Raw genomic sequence first — 24,548 nt, 5'->3', positions numbered from 1 at the left:
TGTAAAATGTGAGTTTTACCTCAAATTCTTTATCAAATAAAGTGAAGTGCAAAAGTAAAAATCTAGGAGGTAAGTAGGTGATTTCTAAGGGTCCTTACAAATTTAAATTGTCTTTTTCTTATTTTTAATGATTTCTCAATTGCACCCTTGATATCTCTTTTACTTCTTGTATTCCTAAATTTGTACTCTCTACTTGGTTTCATAAATAAATAAATCTGACTTGTTAATTAGGTGAAGTAGAATTTATAAGCACCAAACTGAAAACATTTCCACTTTAAATAATTTCACATAATGCTAATTATTTAGTGTGATGTGCTAGAGAATATTTTAAAATGAGGCCATGCAGCATGTTTTTTTCCCAGGGAGACCGGGGCTACTGTGCCTGTTTTAATAATGATAACTAAAACATTTATTAGAACTGATTCTGTAGTTTACTTCTAAACCTATATTGCTTATGATCAAGGTTGTCATTCCTCAAAAGAGACTATATGTGTGGGCAAAAAGTCATTTATTTCCTATTTGAAAAACTAGGAAGATTTGTGCTCTAATTAGAATGAAAAATTAGGAAGAATTATAAAGAACTATGTTCCCATAGTCATCAGAAGAGCCCTTATTTTGGCTAGTAATATTTGTCAGTTTTAGATATAAAGATTGTTGTTTTAATATTCACTTTGAAACACTGGTTAAAGATCTTTAGTTCTTTTGTAAATAACTAAAGCACTGAGTACATTATTTATGGGATTATATACAGAGATGTATTAGAGATATGAATAAATGACTGGATCAATATTAAAGCTGCCCTAACTTCTCCAGTTTGGGAAATAACTGTTTATTGTAAAAGGAAAAAAATGACTTTTACATCAGCCAAACCTAGCTTTATGTTGCTACAGGATTGTATAGAAGCTGAGAATAAATTTCTGGTGATGAAGATGGTGATCCAAGAAAATGAAATTTGTGAAAACTTTATGTCTTTAGTTTATTTTGGACGTGGTTTACTTCGATGTGCTCAGAAGAGGTAAGGATTTTAATTAATGGGTAGATCTTGCCTATCAACTTTTAGCATTATGTAATGGGAATAAAGTTTGTACATACCAGGGATCATGACGTTTGTGCTCTACTGATTCTTTTCTCCATCACTTATTCTATAGATAATTTCTTTAATGTACTTGAGAATATTAAGTATCAAACTTAACAGGCCATGGCAATAAAAGGTGGTATAGCATAGGCATTAGGAACATAGGCTTTGGAGTCTGATAGGCCTGGGTGCAAATACATTTTCTACCACTTATCTAATATATGACTCTAGGAAATTTAATGTTGCTAAGCCTTATCTTTGGAACTAATAATAGTGCCCACCTCATAAAGTGATTAACAGTGCCCAGGACACAAAAATGCTATTCTTAATAGATAATTAATGGTTGTAGTTATTAATGTTATCACCACTTGGAATAGGTATTTAAGTTATGAATGAGCTTATAACTCATTGAAAGGGTCCAAATTCTGAGTCTGGAAGTATTGGGTATTACACACTTAGTGAAATTGTACAGGAGAATGTTTATGGACCATCGGTTCACTTCCCATATGTAGATCCTTAGCCATTTATAGCATCATTAATTCATTTTATTTGCTAAACATTTATCCTATTTTAGAGACTGCTTTAGGTGTTGGGGATAAAATGGTTTACAAAATAGATAGTTCCTGTCCTCATGTAACTGACAGTATAGTGAATGTTATAGACCTTAATCAAATAATCAGTTATATAAATAATCAATCATGAAATGTGATAAAGTGCTATGAAGGAAAACAATGAAAAATTAGTCTTTATTGGAACCCCAGTGTCTTTCTGGGAATCAAAAGTCTCCTTGAGGAAATAATGTTTGGCTGGGATCTGAAGGGTGAATTAGGCAAAATTTACTTATGTAAATCCTTATGAAGGATTACTGCTGGGTCCAACCATTGAATCCCTAAAAGCATCATTTATATGGTAGTTCCTTGATTCTTTGTAAGGTTGATCTTCTATCCTCTGGCATGCCTGGTTTTTACTGTCCAGAAGATGTCCCACTTCCTGTTCGTTAGCATGATGTCATCAATGTAGTTGGCCAGTGTGATGTTTTGCAGAATGTCAGGATGATCAGAATCCCCTTAGTGTATATTGTGGAGAGAATTAACATAGCTCTAAGACAAGACAGAGAATCTGTACTGCTGTCCTTTCCTCAGATATGTGAACTACTGTTTATTTTCCTTATTGATGGGCATTGGAAAAAAATCAATTTCCCAAATCATTGACACTAGAAAGCCCAGTCGTCTGGCAGCGTCATTTACTTTCATCCCTGGCCTATAGAGAATAGCCACCACTGAGCTGCTCAAAGACACTGATGTCCTTCTCACTCTGTATTTCTTATTACATTAATGGATGGAATGTCTTCTGGGCCTTTCTAGGGAACATTGTCTAGTGATGGATTCTGTGGTCTTATGCAGTAAGTCCATTCTAACATCTTTACCTCCCTGAGCTTTCTTTAAAACTCTGCCAAGAAATTTTCAACATTTCCACCTCAATTACTAGAGGCCATTGTGGTTTCCGAGCTTCAAGTAGCCTTCTCAGCAGCATGTTAGGACTCGCTTTGGGTGTCCTTGCTAGGAAAGTAAATGCTGAATTATGGAAGAGTTGCCCCATATCAATATATATTTCCCTGTCAAGCTATATATTTGACCATGGGTTCAGCACTCTTAAGATCCACTCCTAGACATGTTCCTGCCAGTACATAGTAGTCAAGTTCTACAATGCTTATGGTGAATAAGCTTTTTCTTCCTCTGTTTTCCCACTTAGGCTTTGCTTATACTTTATCCTAGATTTTTTTTTTTTGTCTGTAGGCAATGAGCAGATATAAGAGAGGATTTTGAGAAGGAAGAGTATCATCTTTTGAGGCGTGTACCTCAGATCATATTTTTGCATGGTCTACTTGTTCCCTATCAGAGTCCTGATAGTACAATAGTTCTTTTGAGGCTATGCTTTTGGTTTTTGCTGTTGTTCTACTCTTGTGATTAAATACTGGGCCTCATTTTCAGCATGGTCTGCCTTATGTTTAGAGTTGGTCAAGGTTTTGAAACATTACCAAAGTGGCCTTTTAACTTTCACGGAGTATCCTTAGTTGATAGTAGTAGTCCTGTTGAGGCTGTGTATTTGTTTTCTTTTGCAGTTTGTTCCACTTTGTGATTAAATCTGGGCCTGATTTTCAGCACAGATTATCTTTATGTCTGTAGGAGATAAGGGTCTCTTTAAATGGTACCCTCAGAGGCCTCTGTCTTTCATTGTGTCCAGAGTCAATAGTTGGATGACCTGTGCCATTTTCTTTCTTCAAGGCTTCCAAGACAGTAAAAAAAAAAAGCCAGCCAACTCTACAGTCCCTTTAATTACCATGGCCCCCATAATGTTCAAACTTGTGCTACTATATAATCTATTGCCTCCCCTTCCACATGTATTTCATCCCAATCTACCACAGGTGAGAGTCCTAGTGTTTGTATTTCTATAGCATGCCAGAGGTTACCACCATCCTACTTACCACAAAAAAAAAAAAGAGTTGCTTGTTGTCTAATTGGTAAACTGTCTACTTACAGAGTCCTGTTCAAACTAACTCTATTTTAAAATGCCTTGCAGATATAATGCAGGACTGCTAGAATTTCATAAAAGCTTACAAGAAACAGGAGATACAGATGATCATTGGTTTGACATAGATCCTATGGAAAATGAAGATTTACCTACAACTTTTAAAGTAAGAAATTATTTAAGAATAACGTTTCATCTGTGGCTAATCAGAATCATCTTTGATAAACTGCAGTTTATGTTAACTATGTCATTCTGTAGCAAACACATTCTTTTGTTGGGCATTAGCTTTTTGTATGAGAAACAACCTTGATTCCATTATCTAGTGCAGAATGTCAGTGTGATTCAACAAGTAGAGAGAAATGAGGTGGATGTGTTAGCATTTCCAAATAACAAGATTAAAAGCTGTACTAGTTCAGTACTTCACATGGCTACAGCTAAGTGTAATAGTTAACTTCTTTTGTCTAACTATATTTACCATTATTTTGCTGTTGATTTAAATTTTAAAAGTACTAAATGCTTACATTAAAAAACTTGAAAAATGTAAAAATGCCAAAGATAAAAGTAAAATTCATCCATATATTTCTTCAAATGGAGAAACCATTGTTAGTATTTTCATTTGTATCTTTCCATACACACATGTATAAACACTCTTTACCTTTTATTTTTAGTATATTGGTGTGATGTTATACACATTGATTTATAGTATGAAAATATATATTATTGTGAATTTCCCAGCAAGTAGATTATTATATAGTATAATTTTTTCATAGTCCATCTTAAACTGTGCTTTTAATTTGCAACCAATTCCCTGCTATTGAAGATTTAGTTTATCCTAAACATTCTAGTTTTTCACTGTTATGGAAAGTGATCTTTTTGTATTTCTCACATCATTCCCTTAGTATAAATTTCTAAAGGTGGAATTATGAAGTGTTTATACACTTGTACAGTTATTTGTGTATGTTTCCACATTTCCTCCCAGAAAGTGTGTAACCAGTTTATATTCTTAAGACAGACTATGAGAGTTTCCATTTCCCCACACCCTCTGGATATTTTTTACCTTTTGGGTAATTTTTCCTCATCTGATAAGCCATGTTGGTCACTTTTTATTTGTTTAATATGAAAATAGCTACACTCGGCTTCTTTTGGTTAGCGTTTGAATGACATATCTTCTTCCAAACTTTTACTTTAAACCTTCTGGATCCTTATATTTTAGCTGACTTTAAGGCCAAATGCATTCCTCAAAATAAAGAGGGATGTTTTATAAAAATACAAAATTCAGTTTTCTAGGAAGCTATAACAACTCAAAGTTTGTATATACCTAATAATACAGGCTCAAAATACCTGGGACAAAAACTGGTAGAACTAAAAGGAGAAATAGAAGACTTCCCAGTCACAGTGGAATATTTTAATGTACCTCTCTCAGTAATCAATAGAATAAGTAGGTAGTCTTTGGTGTTGGCCAGGATAATCATATGACTTTTAACTTTGACCTAATAAAGTAGTAATTTTATAGATTTTGGAAAAATATTGAATTTCTGTGTTTACCTGGAGCAGCCCCTACCTGGTCTTGGTTGTTTTTCTTTTTTCCTTCTCCTTTTAAAATATTTTTATTTCTTATCCAAACTTTCTTATTTTTATTTTATGCAAAGTAATACATGTATGCAGTTTTTCAAGTAATATTAAAAGGCTTAAAAATTAATGGTCTGCGGTTTATCCTCTCTAATTGTAGTTCCTGACTATGGGTAACTTCTTCCAACCCTCTAGGCATTTTCCTTTGATATTTACCTGTATTTTTAAAAAGCTATACTGCTATTTAAGAAATTTCTCCATCTTAGATGTTATCTTTTGACTTCCCACTGTGGAAGAGGAGGGTTTAGTAGCTTCCTTATGCATCTCCTTCACACAACACACTTCACTTCCCCATCCTACTAATAGTTATAAGTTTTTATTAAATTGGCGTTAGGGTTTCCCTTTACTCTATTCCTGGGAATACCCTCACCCGTTTCCTTTGTAGATCCTCTATTTCTTGGATCTCAAGTTTTCCTCTTTCTAGGTATAATCCCTTGATTTGGTGGTGCAACTCATCCAGCAGCTTCCTGGAAAAGGGTACTTGCTTGGGAGATAAATTTTTTGAGATCTTTCAAGTCTCAAAATAATTTATTCTTTGTACACTTTATTTATATATTGCCTGGGCATAAAATTGTAGGTTGAAAATCATTTTCCTTAAATTTTTAGAATTGTGTTTCTGTTATCTTCTAACTTCCAACAGTAATATTTTTGAGAAATTTGATGTTCTGATTATCAATCTTTTGTTATAACCTATTTTTTTTTCTGGGAATTTTTAGGATATTCTGTATATTCCTGGTGTTCTGAACTTATGTTTTTTGGTTCTGGGACATTTTCTTTTTTTATTTATTTGATGATTTATTCTTCATTTTCTCTTTTCTTTTTGAAATGCCTTTTATTCAGATACTTGACATCCTGGACTGAATTTCTGGTTTTCTTATTTCTTTCCTAATTTTTATTTTTTGTCTTTTCTTTTTAAAATATTTATTTATTTATTTGGCTGTGCCTGGTCTTCCGTGGCGTGTGGGATCTTTAGTTGTGGCATGTGGGATCTAGTTCCCAGACCAGGGATCGAACCAGGGCCCTCTGCATTGGGAGCATGGAGTCTTAACCACTGGACCACCAGGGAAGTCCCTAATTTTTTGTCTTTTTGTTCTACTTTCTAGGATATTTTCTTAACTTCATCTTTTTTGCATAGAGCTAATATTCAGCCAGTATGCACTAGTGCTATCATATTATTTCTTTTTTTTTTTTTTGCGGTACACGGGCCTCTCACCTCTGTGGCCTCTCCCGTTGTGGAGCACAGGCTCTGGACGCGCAGGCTCAGCGGCCATGGCTCACGGGCCTAGCCGCTCCGCGGCATGTGGGATCTTCCCGGACTGGGGCACGAACCCGTGTCCCCTGCATCGGCAGGCGGACTCTCAACCACTGCGCCACCAGGGAAGCCCCATATTAGTTCTTATAATGTTAAAATATTTCTATACTGCTTGGAAAATAGTGGCTGCTTCAAAAATAGTTGGGTAACCAGCCACCATTCCAGATGCCCTGGACTCTCCTCCATCCCTCTCTCTCCATACTTCTTAAGTTAAAATCCAATAGCTAAAGGTTTAATGTCCAGGAGAGCAGAGTACTTCCATGATCATACTCTGGCTCTAGGCCAGCATGTTCTTAATCTGTTATAAGCGGTGCCTATGCCTGTCAGCCCACCAAAAGTCCTACTTCCCAAACACTGTGATTAGTTTTTCTTTAAGAAAACTTAGAGGGCTGGCCTTTACCCCTTTATCTGGCACTGAGGAGTTTCAGGTGAGTACCACCAGAGGCCTGCCCTGCCCCAGTTGCTCCTATCCTCATGTGTCTCCTTAGATGAACTCACCCTGTTGGGGGGAAGATTGTACTCCTAGAGTTGCTGGCACCCTAGCAGGGGAGTGTCCCTTCATATTATTATTTTCAGCATTACCCTTGTTTCTATCCTTCTATTGAATTTTTTAATTCAATGATTATTTCAGCTATCATCTACCAAGAGTTTTCTTGTTGTTATGAATGTTACTTTTTTTAAAAAAAATAATATCCTATCCTTTTTTCATGAATTTTAGAGGTAAATGTTAAAGGTAATGTTAGCTAGATCATGTAAGGCTTTATAAACCAAGTAAGGAGCTCAGACTGTATCTTGAAGGTCATGTGAAACCCCTCAAAACTTTTAAACAGTGGGGTGTTATAATCAAATTATAGTAAAATATGACTTATAGAATTTAGGACTTTGAAGAGTTTCTGTATTTATGGTAAGGGAGGAGTTCAGAAAGTAAAAAAATATTAATAAAATAGTTACAAATTGTAGTTAGTGTTCTAAAGAAAAACAAGGGACTGGGACAGAGAAAATAGAGAACACACAGACATACACTTGTATACCTGCATATATCCATATTTGTCTATATGTATATATGCATAAATGTGTATGTGTATCTATGTGTAGTGGTTAGGAAAGGCCTATCTGGGAGGTGATATTTAAGTTGGAAGCAGAAGGTTGAGAATGGAACTAGCTCTGTAAAGAGTTGGGTAAGAGCATTCTAGGTAAACAGAATTGAATGTGGAAAGGCCCTCAGGCCTTGAAGGGCAAATTTGAATATAAAATCGTGAATTTTATAGTGAGTGAGGCTAAAGATGAATGTGAAGAGATGGACCAGAGATGTAGATGTACAGGGTTCAGATTCTGCAGGTTCTGCAGGACCTTGCAGTCAGTCTTGGTAAGGGTTCTGGATTTTGTTTTAGGTAGTGGGAAGCCATTGAAGAGTTTTAAGCAAGGAACTGACAATGATCTTTTGTTATTTTGCAGAGAGTGTTTTGAACACAGTAGGCAAGGAAGAGGCAGACCAGTTAGGCAGTTGTCATAGTCAGTAATGTAGGTGAGACATAGAGTGGTAGCAATGGAGAGAGAATTAGAAAAATTTGCAGTATATTCTGGGAGAAGACTCAACAGTACTTGCTAATATATTGCATGTACAGGGTGATGGAATAATTATACAATGGATGACTTCAAGACTACTCACTTGAACCTAAATAGATTGTGGTAGATGAAATTGATGTAAGTCCCATGAGGACTAAGTATTAACCTGCTAAGTTCACTGCTGTATCCTTAACATCCCTTAACATTCATAACAACCTGGCTCATAACAGGCACCCAGTAAATATTTATTGAATGAGTGAATATCAGTGACTGAGGCAGAAGATGAGGAGTAAGGAACAAGGAACAGATTTTGGTAGGAGACTCAACAGATAAATATTGAACTATTAAGTGTCAGATTTGTGAAACCACAGTAGTTATATACCTACTATGAGTCCTATCCCTTTGTTTTCAGCATCTCCACTTGACTATTGGTTATCCTCACAGGATATACTACTTTCATATTGATAGGTCCTTGAATGCTGCTTCTTTATTTCTCTCTTGATACTTAAAATTTTCTAGTCAACTTGGTCAAAACATTTTTATTCCTCATAAAATTCTGAATGCCATTAAACAAATGTTATGAATGATGACTTGATTTGTAAAATAGTCTGTAGAGGTTTATTTTATCATGTCTTATACCGTCAATATATATGGGTATGTCTCTCTGAGGGACAGTATTAAGGACCTGTTTAACTTAGACTTGATAATGTGTTTCACAAACCTTTAACTAGCATTTTAAAATATGGAAATTGCATTCCAAGTTGTAACTCTGAACACTGGAAACATACTTGTGTACCCTGCCTCTGCCCCTTCTGGCTGAGCAGCCTGTTGCACCACTACAGTAGTTCCACTACCAACATGGTGTCTTGGGGGCCAGTTCTAGCAAGGACTCTCTTGGGTTTCCAATGATTTGTTGTCTCTCTGTATTTATATCAGAGCAAGTAATTCTTGTTAGGAACATGCTAGGTGTTATGAGTTAGAATGAAGAGTAGACATATAGCTTTGAACATAGACTTTTGTCCTTTCTCCATGTTTGTATTCAATAAGAAGTGTAGTATTTCTTATTTAGGGCCTTTCTATGTATTGTTTACTTTGAATGAGGGAAATAGGTTCTATAACTATTTAAAAAAATATATACAACACCTTCAAAAAAGGATATGAAATGGACATATAACTTAAGGTATGATAAGTGTTATAGTCTTTTTATTACTGATTCATGAGATTTATTTTTATTTTAAAAATTTAGGACCTTCTTAACAATTTCATCAAGACAACTGAGGGTAATATAATGAAGCAGACCATTTGCAGTTATCTAGATTGTGAGCGATCTTGTGAAGCTGACATTTTAAAGAACACCAATTATAAGGTACTATAATTACCAATTAACTGAGTATTTTAAAAATGTGATTGTAAAGTTAAACTTAGATAAAAATTATTATATTATCATGCATCAAAATCTTGTTTAAAAAGTACTTAGTTTAATTACAGTGATAATGCAGTTCAGAAGTTGTTTGAATGTCTCAGAGGTTAGATTCACTGTGATCAGGAAATATTTAAATCCTTTGAGCCAGTAAAAGAATGAATTGGCTTTGCTAGGGTTTTTGTATATTCACAAGTTTCTGAAGTTATAATAAATATTCTTGTAATCATATAATGGAAATTATCTAAAATATTCTTTGTAGTTAGAAATGTTACAGGTTGAGAATATTAGCATTTTACTAAGGAGAAAGGTTGTCACTCCTCAAGAATTATGTTACTAAGTAAGGATCATTATTTCTTCTATGGGCCTTGGGTGGGACACACACACACATAACCAGCCTTGATTTGAAGAAATTCAACAATCAAAGTACTTCAAGTCTAGTTCTCCCTGGATCTATCAGAATAAGACTGTGGAAAATCACAAGATAGGCTGAGATGTGATCATCAGTGTAAATCTGACTACTTCTACAAGACTGGAAATCTGAGTTGAAAAGCATGATGTATAGAGCAAATGGCGTAGATGGGAAGGAGGAGAAAGCCAAGATCTATTCATTAGGGTAAGATGGGTATTGGGAAGTGTAGGCCTGGTGAAGTGCAGTGCTCAGGGCAGGTCAGGGTCAGTCCTGGTTTTGGTGACATGGTGATATGGTCCTGTGGTTTCCCACGGAGGAATCAGGGTTCCAGTCAAATGGGTAGCATGTAGCAGCAGGAAGTCTTGGTCACAAAATTTAGATTTTTGTCATCTAAGCAGTGTACCTATTTAAAGGAAGCAGGACTGTGGTTCCCAGGGAGGGCACACTAGGAAAGACAAGAAATCTATACCTTGGGATAATGCAGTAGCTCAGGAGCCATTTCTCACTAAGAGAGCAATCTAAGGTCTGGTGATTGGTGACAAAGAAGTTTTGGGGAATAATGGTATGGAATTGGGGCTGAAAGAAAAGAGAAATGTAAAAGTTGAGGTGAAGTGGGGCAGACAGCATGTTCATCTACAAAGATCACTCACCAAGCTTCTGATATTTTGTTGTATATAGCATGTGGAAAATACTACATTAACTTATTCAAATTATTGCCTATTTTTTTGTCTTTAGTGATATAAAAATGACTTGTATAGTTCTTTGATTACCAGTGATCTGTTGATAAATTTTCAATGCCATCTAAAGCTCATCTAGTTATAGAATAATTTAAAAAATGACTTAAGGTGGTATTTTCTATATCTACATGGATTATTATTTCTTAACAGCAGCTTTTATTCTTTTCCAGGGATTTTTTCAGTTAATGTGCAGTAAAAGCTGTTGTGTTTACTTTCATAAAATTTGTTGGAAAAAGTTCAAGAATTTAAAATATCCAGGTGAAAATGATCAGGTATTATATTTGTTCTTCCTTAAAAACTTTACTACAGCATATCCTCCTCTACTCTTTCCTCTATTTTCCCTCTTTCCTCTTCATTTCTTCCTGATCACATCCTTCCTCCTCTTTTTTTCTCCCTTCATTTTTTTTTCCTATTCTCTCTGATGCTCTTCTCCTCACTATTTGTTCATATCACCATTTATTAAACAGGTCTTTGTAGGAAATACTCTGCTAGTTGCTTTGCTTATTGATTTCTATTAATTTGTTCTCTTCCCTTTAGAGGTTTATACTCTTAAGAATAGAAATATTGTTACGTATATTCACATAAAGGACATAAATAGAATCACTTAATAAAAAGAAAGGACAACTATATAATTTTAAGGATAGTTTCTATTTTAAGGGTAGAGAACAGTGATAAATTTATAGTCTTCAGAACTATCCTTGTAGTATTGGGAATTCCCTGGCAGTCCAGTGGTTAGGGCTTGGCGCTTTCCCTGCCGGGGCTGGCATTAGATCCCTGGTCAGGGAACTAAGATCCCTCAAGCCATGCAGCACAGCCAAAAAAACAAACAAAACAGCAAAAAACAAGACAAAACAAAACAACCCAAAATATATTTGTATTATTTATATTTGCCTAAAGTCATATAACTAAATTGAATTCTTTGCCGCTAAAATTAAAGTAGAAATCGAAAGCCCAATTCTATATTAATTAGTCTTTAATGAGGTAATGGCCATAAGTTGGGTCTATAATGTTTGGTTCTAGAGTGTTTACATTGTGCAAAAAGCAGAAAACACTTATAAAGGAATTGTGGTGGAATAGAAAGAGCACTGTATATGAAGTTGAGAGTTCCGAGTTCAAGTCCAGATTGAGCCACTTACTAGTTTTCTTTGCACTAGGCTGAAACTCATTTTTCTAAGCCATATAGTGAGGATAGTAATACCTACTTTATAAGTTTGTTATGAGGATTAACAGGTAAAACAGATAAACTTGCATTGTACGTTGTAAAAATCATTATATAAAGCATTATTATTCACTTTTTAAGCAGTGTGTAAATACTTTTCACTTTCTTTGATTATTAGGGCAATCCATTTTGCTCAACTTTAGAAAGAGATGTAAAAGAAAACTAAGTAAGTTAACCAGAGGAAATAACAAGGTCAGAATCAGAAAAAGGACTCAAATTCGTTTTCCCTGGAATCCTTATATATCTAACAGAAATTCAGTATTCCTTTTTGCACTTACTTAATTAGTATATTTTACTTGAAGTTGCTTTTATTGGAGGCAGCAAATACATTTTAGTTTGTAATATAACTATTTGAAGATTTTGAAGTAGAAATGGTGAGAGAGAAAAGTGTAGTCATAAATTTTAAATAGGAAATCCATTGGTATAAGAAATGGACTATCTTTGAAAAGCTGACTCTCAAATGTTTATTCACATCTTTTTTACTGTCTAGCAACATCTGCTTCTAACTTTATTTAAATATAATCAGTCTTGCACATCAGCAGGTTTTTTCTATTTTTATTGTTTGTATTATTTTTTTCTATTGATAACTTATTGGCTGTTTTTCTATTGATAACTTTAGAGTTTTAGTGGGAAAAAATGTTTGAAGGAAGGATGTACAGGTGACATGGTAAGGATGCTGCAATGTGAGGTACCTGGAATTGTCAAAATTTTGGTGAGTATCTTTCTCTTACTTTTTTGCTTTCCTTCACTGGAATGATGTTTTTGACTTCAAACAGATTTGGGAATTGTAGTAATAGTATTCTAGCCATATTCTCTTAGATGGGACTAAGCGCTCTAATCTTTTTATTGCATTGATTTCTCCAGAGTAGTATTTAAGTGGTACTTAAGAATAAGAAAATTTAAAAAATAAAGACACACACACATACACACACAGAAACAGGAACAGACAAAGCAGGCCATGGCTGTAGCAGTGAGGAAAGTTGTTATCATGAACAAAAGATGATAATCTAATTCTGTTCCACCTATGGTTAAAAATAATTTTAGATTTTCTGAACTCTTTTTTAGTCTCTAAGCATCTTCCTATAAAAATATCTATAGAACATCTCATAGAGTTGCTGCTACATAAAATGCACTTAAATGGTATCCATTTTATTTTTTTAATTAATGAAATATCTTGTTGAATTTTCAGTTAATTAGTAAACAGACCAAAATTATAAATAGGAATATATATATTTTTTAATGTTTAGTATGGTCTTCTTGTATTTTAGATTTGACATTTAAATCCTATAGTGATATAAAGTAGAACTAGTTTTTAAGACCAACTCTAGTTTGTTATTTGATTAAGATTGTTTATAGCTTTTTTCTTCTGTTTTATTTGTTTTATATTCACTATAACTTCGTTCTCATTGTTTTCTTTCAAATATTAAGGCTAAGAAGTAATATTAAAAGATTTTGAAAATTGAACTACTTTAGGGCTATTTTTTTGTCATCACTTGCAGTTTGAAGTTGTGAGAAAGGATGAATATATAACCATTGAAAATTTAGGAGCAAGGTAAGCTTGAAATTAAATATTCTTTTTTTTGAGCATGTATGTATTTTTCATTTTCTTCTTTCTTCTGTGTTTTCTGTTACTTTCTGGAGCTCCATTAAACTTAAAGACAGTATCAGTTGTGTGAAAAAATTGTATTTAATTGACATTTGTCTACCCCTTTGCCCCCCACTTTGTAGACTTTTAAATTCTAAAGCAGGAAAGTAGAAATGTGAATACTTTTCCCTTAAGTATGAAAAGAATCCTTTCCTGAAAACCAAACGTATTTTTCTTAAAGTTATTTAAATTAGACTGTTATGATATAAAAACTTTCTCCTAGCTTTCAAAACTCATTCAAGCCTCCAGGCTTGTCTGACAATTAGAATCATCCTGTTTCTTAGATGAGAAAGCTTTATTGCAGAGGAATATATAATATAAGTTGGGAATTCATAGAGGTGTAGACTGTTGCTATTGAAATTAGAAATTTCAATATAAAACTTATCCTAATCCATTGGTTCTCTTTTCTTCTGTTTAAAATGTCTACCATTTTTTAATCTACCAGTGTTATTACATTGATATCTAAGTTTTCCCTATGAGCTAATGAAACCCAAATCTTTATCTCTGCTGTAGATCTCACTCTTAAAAATCTAGGTCTGTCTACCTGCATGCTAAAAATTTCCATTTTTATTTTTCAAAAAGGTCTATAGTTCAGTATGCCCACAACTAGACTCACAATATTTCTTCCCAGTTACAGTTGCTCTATAACTTTTTTTAGGTCCAATAAATTCAACTCCTTAAATATATTGTACATGCCTCCTTGCTTCTGTCCCTGTGCTAAAGTTATTTATTTAATTTTTTTTAACATCTTTATCGGAGCATAACTGCTTTACAGTGTTGTTAGTTGCTGCTGTATAACAAAGTGAATCAGCTATATGTATGCATATATCCCCATATCTCCTCCCTCTTTTATTTGGAATTCAGAAACAGCTTCTAAACCCGTCTTTTTGTCTCCAGTCTTACCTTTCTTCAGTCTGACTGTTCAAGTCTATTGAACAGTCTGTTCAGCCATCAAAATCACTTTTCTAAAAAAAAATGGAAATATTTCACTTCTCTGCTTGAAAATCTTTCAGAGGCTTCTCATTGCTCTCAATTAAGTTCAGGCTCGTTAGCTTGGCTCTTTAGCCACCTTGGTCCCTGCTGTACTCACTAGTGTCATCTCTCGTCATTCTTTATTTTACTACATATACACCAATTATGCTGAGCTTCTTTTAGTTCTTAAGTGTGCCATCTGTTTTACCTCTAGGACTTGCCTAGAATATGCCACTCCTTTGGTTTTGCCTGGTTAAAACTTCCAGAAAGTCATTTTTACTTTGCATTAGGTGTTTCAATCACATATTCCCTTCACTTCTCCTATTAAAACATTTACTAAGTTCTGTTACACTTTCTAGGCTCTCTTCTCCATTTGACTATAGCCTCCTTGAGGGCAAGAACTTTAACTTGCTTACTGCTATATTGCCTGGCATATAGATGGTACCCAATAAATACATGACAGATGTAGAGATTCTAACTTCCATTATTCTACAATGAGTATGTTACTTTTGTTTGACAGGCAATTAACTTATTTGGAGATGAAATGCGAACCTGTTTTCCTTGGATGGTGGTTCCAGTCTCAATTCAGAACTTCAGCCTTTAGCTGAGCTACTTTGAGTCTGTTCCACACATATGGTTCAGCAGTCAGTCAGAGATGTGGCCGGAAAAAATTGGGGAATCTCTTCTCTGACCTTCCTTTCTGGGATTCCCCCACACTCTTCAGCAGCCATGGTTCCATGGCTTCAATTGTCTGGTTCCTTCAGCCAAGGAGACCTTTGTTTTCTACCATGGTATACTTAGCCTCAGGCTCAAAGCTCTAAAATTGGTGAACTTAATTTCATACATTCTTCTTCTCTTCTCCCCAAGCATATACCCCCTACAGCAGAGTTGGTTTGTTTCTCTGCTCTCTGTGCCTTCAAGGAGTTGCTTTTTGTAATTTGCCTAAGTTTTATAGTTATTTTCTGTGGGAAAACCCTCTGATAATTGGACCTTATTACCAAAAGTGGAAGAGCTACCTCGTGAGGTTTTGTGAATGAATGACAAAAAAGTTTGGTTGTTTTTTAACATTAAAATGCTTTATTGTTATTAAAATATGCATAAATAAAAGCTCACAAAATATAAATGCAGAGTTTAAAACGATATATGAAGCAGACAGTCTTGTGGCTCCACCCATATAGAATTTTTTCAGCACCCCAGAAGCACTCACTGTTCCCCTCTCCCCCAGCTCATCTGCTTCCTAGGTAACTGTCATCCTGACCTTCACAGTAATCATCTCCTTGCTTTCTTGATAAATGTACTAATTATAAATGCATTTCTAAACACTGAATTTTTTATAGGTCAGTTTTTCAGGCTATAGCTCATATACAGTAAAGTTCACTTTTTAAAAATATACGTTTTAAATGATTTTATTTTTATACAGCTGAGTAACCACTACCATGATCAAGAGTATTTCCATCATCCCAAGTTTCTCTAAAATCTCTTACATAGTCATTCCCCCCTCCAACTTCCAAACCGTGGTAACCACCGATATGATTTCTGTTCTGATTAATATTGCTTTTTTCTGACTATCCTCTAGTAGGAAAGCCTTTTGCATCTGGATTTTTTATAACTTAGCATAATGCTTTTGAAATTCATCCTTGTTATTGCATGTATCAGTAGTTCATTTTTGTTTGTTGTTGAGTAGTCTTCCTTTGTATAGATGTACCATAACTTATTTATTCATTTAACAGTTGATGACATTTGAGTTGTTTCTGGTTTTAGGCTGTTATAAATAAAGCTGCTATAAATATTCATGTGTTACTCTTTGTATAGATATATGCTTTCATTTCTCTTGGATAAATTCCTAGGAGCAGGATTGCTGAGTCATATGGTATGTGTTTAATGTTATAAGAAACTGCCAAACTGTTTTCAAAGTAGCTGTACATTTTGTCATTCTCACCAGCATAAGAGAATTCTAGTTTCTCTGCATTCTCTCCAGCACTTGGTATTATCAATTTTAAACATTTCAGCCATGTTAAAAGATGTGTAATGGTATCTTATTGTGGTTTTAATTTGCATTTGCTTAAATTTTCAAAACTATTTTTTAATTTTATATCCTTTGCTATTACATGATAAATCTTAGAAAAACACCTTATAAATTTCTCCAAACTTCTTGCTGAGATTTTGATTGCATTGAATTTGTAGATCAATTTGGGGATGATTTACATCTTAACAATATTGAGACTTCCCATCCGTGAAGATGGTGTATAATTAATTTCACTTAATTGAGTCTTCTTTGATGCCTCTCAGGAATGTTTTGTAGTCTTCTGTGTATATAGTCTTATATGTACAATCTTATAAATATTTTGTTAGATTATCCATGTATATTTGACTTTTTATGTTATTGCAAATGATAATTTTAAAATTTCAATTTCTAGTTATTTGTGTTATACAGAATTGATTTGTGTCGATCTTGTATCCTTGATAATTAATAATTTTAATATCGTTTATAGATTCTTTGAGGTTTTCTACTAAAGATCATGTCATCTATACATAAAGACAACTTTATTTCTTTTTTTGCAATCTATATGCTTTTTGTTTATTTTCCCTTACTTATTGCATGGTCTAGGTCCTCTAGTACAATGTTGAATACACTTGTGAGAGCAGACATCTTTGCCTTTTCTAGATCTTAGGAAGAAGTCTTCAGTTTTTCACCATTTAGTATGCTCTTAGCTGTAGAATTTTTACAGATACCCTTTTTTAGGTTGAAGAGATTCTTTTTTCATCCTACTTCTCTGAAAATTTTTATCATGAATGGATAGTGAACTAATGCTTTTCTGCATGCATTGAGATGATCATATGGTTTTCTTCTTCTTTAATCTGTTAATATGTTGAATTACATCAATTTATTTTCAAATGTTGAATCAACTTTGCTTTCCAAGAATAAATAGCAATTGGTCATAATCTATTTATTTTTTCATATTGCTGCTGATCTTTTAATTTCTAGCTTTATTGAGCTATAACTAGCATATAACATTGTGTAGGTTTAAGGTGTACAACATGATGATTTTATATATATGTATATATGAAACAGTTACCACCATAAGTTTAGTTAACACATCCATCACCTCACATAGATTTTTTGTGTGATGGGAACTTTTTTTTTTGCGGTATGTGGGCCTCTCACTGTTGTGGCCTCTCCCGTTGTGGAACACAGGCTCCAGACGCACAGGCTCAGCGGCCATGGCTCACAGGCCCAGCCGCTCCACGGCATGTGGGATCTTCCCGGACTGGGGCACGAACCCGTGTCCCCTGAATCGGCAGGTGGACTCTCTACCACTGCACCACCAGGGAAGCCCCAATGGGAACTTTTAAGATCTACTTTCTTAACAACTTACAAGTATACAATGTAGCATTATTAACTGTAGTCACATGCTGTACTGTGGACCCCTGGTTTGTACCTTTTGACCCCTTTACCCATTTCCCACACCCCACCCCCACCCCTGGCAACCACCAGTCTACTCTGTTTCTGAGTTCAGGGTTTTTTAGCTCTCACATATAAATGAGATCATACAGTATTTGTCTTTCTCTGTTTGGCTTATTTCACTTAGCATAATGCCTTCCAAGTTCATCCATGTTATCACATATGGCAGGATTTCCTTTTTATGGCTGAATAGTATTCCATGGTATATATATATGCCACATTTTCTTTATCAATTCATCCATTAACAGACACTTAAGTCGTTTTCCATGTGTTGGCTATTGTAAATAATGCTTCAGTGAACATGGGGGTGTACGTATCTCTTTGAGACAGAGATCATATTTCCTTTGGACATATAATATATACCCAGAAGTGGGATTGCTGGATCAATTCTATTTTTAATTTTTTGAGGAACTTCTATACTGTTTCCCCTAGTGGCTCTATCAACAGGTGTGAGGTAATATCTCGTAGTTTTGATTTGCACTTTTCTGATGATTGGTGATGTTGAGCATCTTTTCCTGTACATGTTGGCCATTTTATATCTTCTTTGGAAAAATGTTTATTCAGGTTCTTTGCCTTTTTTAATTGGATTATTTATTTATTTGCTGTTGAATTGTATGGCTTACTTATATATTTTAGATATTAACCCCTAATCAGATGTATGATTTGCAGATATTTTCTCCTGTTCTGTAGGTTGCCTTTTCATTTTGTTGACTGTTTCTTTCACTGTGCAGAAGCTTTTTAGTTTGATGTAGTCCCACTTATTTATTTTTGCATGTGCTTTTGATATCAAATTAAAAAAATCATTGCCAAGACTGATTTCAAGGCAATGTTGCTTTTCTCTCTACTTTCAAACGTCTCTCTTTGTCTTTTACTTTTGTCAGTTTAATTATAATGCATTTCAATGTAGTCTTTTTCAGGCTCAACCCATTTGTGGTCCTTTGAGCCTTCTAAATCTGGATGTCCATTTCTCACCTTAAGTTTGGGAAAGGGACATTATTTCTTTAAATACTCTTTCCATCCCTTTCTCTTTCTCTTCTCCTTCTGGGATTACCATACTAGTATATTGTTTCTCTTATTGTTGTCCCATACATCCCGTAATCTTTCTTTACTCGTTTCATTCTTTGTTCTTTTTCCACCTCTGATTGGGTAATTTCAAATTATCTGTCTTTGAGTTCACTGATTCTTTCTTTTGCTTGATCAAGTCTGTTGTTGAAGCTCTCTATTGTATTTTTCAGTTCAGTCAGTGTATTCTTCAACTTTAGGACTTCTGAGTTTTTTTTTTTCTTTATGGTTTCTATTTCTTTGTTGACCTTTTAATTTTGTTCATGCATTGTCTTCCTAATTTCAGTTAGTTGTTTGTGTGTTCTTGTAGTTCACTGAACTTCTTTAATAGGATTGTTCTGAATTCTTTGCACTGTCTATAGATCTCCATTTCTTTAGGGTCACTTATAGGAAGTTTATTAGTTTCTTGTGGTGGCATCATATTACCTGATTCTTCATGATCTTTGTATACTTGCATTGGTATCTGCACACTGGAGTACATGGTCTCCACTTGCAGAGTTTACAGGTTTGTTTTGGCAGGGAAGGACCTTCACCAATCAGCTGGTAGCATCTACAGGTAAATAGAACTTCCCATAGGGTTTTCTACTTCTGTGAAGCCACAGTCTGTGCTCTGAGGTTGGGGGTGGGGTGCTGTTGGGTGGGGCTGGTGGCTGGGTTCCATGTTCAAGTGGGGTTGCTAGGTGGGCTCCCAGGTCAAGTTGGGCTGATGGCTATGTTGTGGTCAGGTGGCATTACTAGCTGTGTTCTGTAATCACCTCTGGTTGGGCACATTCACAGTCTTTGCCCTAACTGGGTGTTGTCACCGGATGGATTCTGTGATTGGGCAGGGTTGCAGGCCATGCTCTGCAATTGTTCCTGGTTAGGTGGGGCTTCAAGGTGTGCTTCCTGAGCAGATGGAAACAGTGGCTGGATTCTACATTCAGGTGGGGCCACAGGCCAGGCTTCATGGTCAGATGAGATGTTAAGCTGTACTTTGCAATCAGGCAGGGCCACAGGCTGTGCCCCAAAGTTGGGCAGGACCACAGGCTGGACTTTACAATCAGACAGGTTGTTCATTGTGCTCTGCTCTTGGGTGAGGTATGGCCTTCAGCTGTATCCCACATTTTGGTGGGGCATAAAATGTCAGGGTTGCTGTCTGGATTCCTTGGCGTAATGGGACCAGAGGCTGTCCTCTGATGTTGGGCAGGTTACTGGCTGGGCTCCCTGCTTGAGTGATTACATAGGTAGCATTCAGCAGGGCTGTACCTGGGCTCTGCTGCTGCATTAGGTGTTAGGCTGGGTTCTGCAATTGGAAAGTACCTTAGGTTGGGCTCTGAGGCTACTCAGGGTCACTGTTCTGGCTTCCTGATTATCCAGGGTCAGAGGCTATGCTCAATAGTTAGGTATGGCAACTGGCTTGACTCCCTGCCCAGGCGGGCTGTAGGATGTGCTTCGTGGTTGCTAGGTATATGTGGGCATGCTTCCCAGAGGGGTGAGAGCTCAAATTTGCTCCCTTGTCTGAGTGGGCCATAGTATGTGCTCTGTACCGACTGGCCGTCTATAGCCATATTTCCCAGAGAAGTGGGACTGGAGACTGTGCTTAAGAGTTAGAGGGCTTCCCTGGTGGCACAGTGGTTGAGAGTCTGCCTGACGATGCAGGGGACATGGGTTCGTGCCCCAGTCCGGGAAGATCCCACATGCCGCGGAGCAGCTGGGCCCGTGAGCCATGGCCGCTTAGCCTGCGCGTCCAGAGCCTGTGCTCCGCAATGGGGGAGAGGCCACAACAGTGAGAGGCCCGCATACCACAAAAAAAAAAAAAAAAGAGTTAGGCAGAAGTGCGAAATTTTCTCCTTTGCCAGGCAAGCTGTAGGATGTGCTCCATGATTGGTATGGCTGAACTGTTTCCCACAGTGCTTTTATCAATTTATCAACTCCCACTTTCAGTGTAGGAGAATTCCTTTTACTCAGTATCTTTGCCAGTACTTTATATTGTTAGAGTTTAAAGTGTTTTCAATGTAGTAGCTGATTAGCAGTGTTATGCTGGTGCTGGACATAAAATCAGTTAACAACAACCACCACCAAACCAACATCTCTGTCCCCTTTTTTTTTTTTTTTTTTTTTTATTGTTTTCTGTGGCAGAGTTCATTTCAAAGCCAAGCCACAAGTTTTTTCATCTGTTTCATAGCAGCATTTACTTAGTGTTTAGTCTATTTAATGAATTTTGCTACTTTTTCCCTCAATTTTTTTCTAATTATTTGTATTGATGCTATGCCAGTTTCTTTCTTTCTCTTTTAATTACTAGTCATTAAATGAGTTGAGTTTTCTTGGAATAGTTATTGGTAAGAAGATACTGTGGTGGAGGAGGGTCTGGGAGGAGTTCCAGATTTGCTGCCTTTTTACAGTGCAAAGATTTCTTTTTTCCTACTACCAAATAGTCTTCTTGCAAATAAGCTAGTCATGTGATTCTTTTTGTATGAAATCTAGCAATTCTACTTGCCTCCGAATTCTAATGAAAGTGGCAATGTAGGGTTGTTACTGTTGGTGTTTTTTATTTGTTCATTTATTTTTCTCCTTTACTTTTAAGTTATTTCCAGAAGGAAGAGAAGAAAATGCTCACTGACTTAGCCATGCTGATACTAGAAATCTTGACTGACTTTTTTAACCTAATTTTTTTTCCATTTGCAGTTATAAAAAGTTGATGTCTCTGAAAATAGATGATAGCGATATAAGACCGAAGATCAGTTTAAAATTTGGTACAAAAGGTATATTTTACTTTCATATGTCTCCTGTTGAAAACTGTTAAAAATTTTGACTTGCTCTGTAAAGTATCATGCCATTAACAACTGTGTGTTTCTTTGAGTTTGTCATTCGTTGGGCTTGGGTTTACACTAACAAACATCACTTGGTGTAGGCTGGAATTCATGGACAGAAAGATTAGCAGGTGTATGGGTATCACATTACCTTGCATCTACAGAGAGGTTTGCTGGGTTTGGTGCATAGCTGTGACTACACAGATTGAGCTTCAGCTGATGTTCCCTACCAACTCCTCACTTGTTGCATTCCCTGTTAAAAGGGTGAAATGGAAAGAATGAACATTTGGGGCTCAAGGCCAAGTAGTCTAAACTTAGGTGCCAGCTCTTTAGGAGTGTGCTAGGAAATGCCAGCTGCTCAGCACTTGGAGAGCTTAAGGGCTCCTGGACCCATGGAAGAGTAGTCTGGTGGCATTCCTTCTTGCTAGGGAGAATGGATGTCCCTGATCCTAGCCAGCTTCTTATTTGGCAGCCCAGAGAAAGCTCCTTGAGTCATTTGCTTTGTAACCTTGTTTGCCTCCACAGTTTATGTCAAGTATATCAAACAAGAATATTACTTTAAAAATCTTTTGAAACACAGAATCATGAAGGATAAAATAATAAAGTTGTGCTTTATAATAAACACATATTTTATTAGTTTTAAAAATATACCATCATATACCAAATTCTTATTACTTTCTAATTCACCTCAGTCTACTTTCCTCTTTGGGAAGTGCTACTAAACCAGAAAAATATCAAATAGTTCCGTCTCATGCTTTATTCCATTTCATTGATGAAATACCTACTTAATCATTAATTTATTTTTTGAAAGGATAAGAAAAAGAGGTTCATAAGATCAGTGTGTCTCAAACTTTAATATATATTTGAATCATCTGTGATTTTGTTAAAATGTCGGTGCCAATTCAGTATCTCTGGGGTGAGACCTGAGATTCTGTATTTCTAGCAGGCTCCCATGTGGCTGCTGCTGCTGCTGGCCAGTGGACTGTACTTTGAGAAGCAAGGCATTAAATCACTTTATGGTTCTTGCTATAGTTCTGTATTGTCTAATACAGTAGTCACTAGCCATATGTGCTGTTTAAATTTAAACTCATTAAAATTAGATAAAGTTTCAAACTCAGTTCCTTTGTCAGACAAGCAGCATTTCCACTGTTCAGTGGCTAGTGGACAGTGAAAATCTAAAATATTTTCATCACAAAAAGTTTTACTGGACAATGCTGACTAAGATAAAATATAATTGCCTAAGTAAAGTATAACTGAACACTGGCAGTTACCATTCTTGACAGTCTTCAGAATTTTCAAAGGCTTAATACTTTTATGCCATTTGGTGGCCAAAGCTCATTTATTTGAACAAAACCCTGGATGGTTGAAAGCCTTCTATAGTGATTAGTTTTTGTGATTACTTTTGCTTGGAACATACTGTTTTTGTTTTGACTTTTTGACAGCTAGACAGATAGCAGCATGCCTATTGAGCATTGGCTGTGACAAAGCACTGTACTGTACTTCATTCTTTTGGAATAGTGCCTGTCCTACAGGAGCTTAGGATGTAATGCAAGAAATCACATAGAAAAAGAGCATTAATGTGGAATCTTTTGACTTCTCAAAATTCATTTTCAGATGAAATGCCTATCTTCAAACTTGATTATAATTATTTCTATCATCTGCTTCATATAATTATTGTTTCTGGTACTGACATTGTTCGGCAAATATTTGATGAGGCTATGCCACCCCCTCTTTTGAAAAAAGAGCTTCTTATACACAAGAATGTATTGGAACCCTACTACAACCATCTTTGGACCAATCACCCTTTGGGTGGAGCATGGCATCTGCTTTATCCCCCAAACAAGGAGCTGCCACAGTCCAAACAGTTTGACTTATACCTCCTATTAGCTCTTATAAAACATTTGAATGTGTTCCCTGCACCCAAAAAAGGCTGGAATATGGAACCACCATCTTCTGATCTCTCTAAGTCTGCAGACATCCTGAGGCTGTGCAAATACAGGGATATCCTCCTTAGTGAGATTTTGATGAATGGTCTCACTGAGTCACAATTCAATTCAATTTGGAAAAAAGTTTCAGATATTCTTCTGCGCCTTGGGATGAAGCAAGAAGATATTGACAAAGTGAAGGAGAATCCCATTGAGAATATCTCCCTTGATTACCATCAGCTGTCCATCTACCTAGGCATACCAGTACCAGAAATCATTCAGAGGATGTTATCCTGCTATCAACAAGGTACAAAATAATTATTTACTTAAGCCAGTAAACCTTCACTGAGTGTCTGCTATGTGCCACGTACAGTGATAAGGGTAGGAGATTCAGTGTGCTCACATTCTTGAGAGAATATCCTCATCAAGAAGCCAATAGAAATTACAGTGCTAGAGATGTTTCCAGAATACCATGGGAAATTCTAGCCTAAGAGAATCCAAAAAGGTTTTCTGGAGATAGAATATCTAAGGAGTTGTTAAATGACATGTAAAAGTTAGCCAAGTGAAGAAGATGGAGAAGGATGTTTCAGAAGGAAACAAGAGCAAAGGTATAGAAACATAAAAATATATTATAGTACAAGGAACTAAAAAGTTTGGCAATACTGAGATTAAAGTAGGGGAGAGTTCATAGAATACATTCAAGAGGATTTCTCTTGCCATGTTGAGGAATTTGTGTTTTCAAAAAGGAATTGTTGAATATTTTTAAGTAGAGGAGTTTTATCACTTCTACAAA

General features: G+C 35.8%; 1 protein-coding gene across 4 annotated transcripts in view; it reads left to right on the top strand.

Moving 5' to 3' along the window:
* The window catches only part of DZIP3 (DAZ interacting zinc finger protein 3), a 121,889-nt gene that overhangs the window by 37,814 nt on the left and 59,527 nt on the right, over positions 1 to 24,548 (top strand). For 3 of the 4 annotated variants that reach the window (XR_002173832.3, XM_019922836.3, XM_033855853.2), the window contains exons 7-14: positions 891 to 1,015; positions 3,656 to 3,770; positions 9,358 to 9,477; positions 10,851 to 10,952; positions 12,519 to 12,611; positions 13,399 to 13,451; positions 21,706 to 21,782; positions 23,445 to 24,062. Coding sequence is in view for 3 of the 4 variants with exons in the window: in XM_019922836.3 (XP_019778395.1) it covers positions 891 to 1,015; positions 3,656 to 3,770; positions 9,358 to 9,477; positions 10,851 to 10,952; positions 12,519 to 12,611; positions 13,399 to 13,451; positions 21,706 to 21,782; positions 23,445 to 24,062 (1,303 nt within the window). In the remaining variant the exon portion in view is untranslated. The remainder of the gene's footprint in view (positions 1 to 890; positions 1,016 to 3,655; positions 3,771 to 9,357; positions 9,478 to 10,850; positions 10,953 to 12,518; positions 12,612 to 13,398; positions 13,452 to 21,705; positions 21,783 to 23,444; positions 24,063 to 24,548) is intronic. The other variant, XM_019922838.3, reaches the window with a different exon arrangement.

This window comes from Tursiops truncatus, chromosome 4 (genome assembly GCF_011762595.2).
Source record: "Tursiops truncatus isolate mTurTru1 chromosome 4, mTurTru1.mat.Y, whole genome shotgun sequence".
Taxonomy (NCBI): domain Eukaryota; kingdom Metazoa; phylum Chordata; class Mammalia; order Artiodactyla; family Delphinidae; genus Tursiops; species Tursiops truncatus.
The sequence above is the reverse complement of the archived record's forward strand: the minus strand, read 5'-3'. Positions and strand labels throughout refer to the sequence as shown.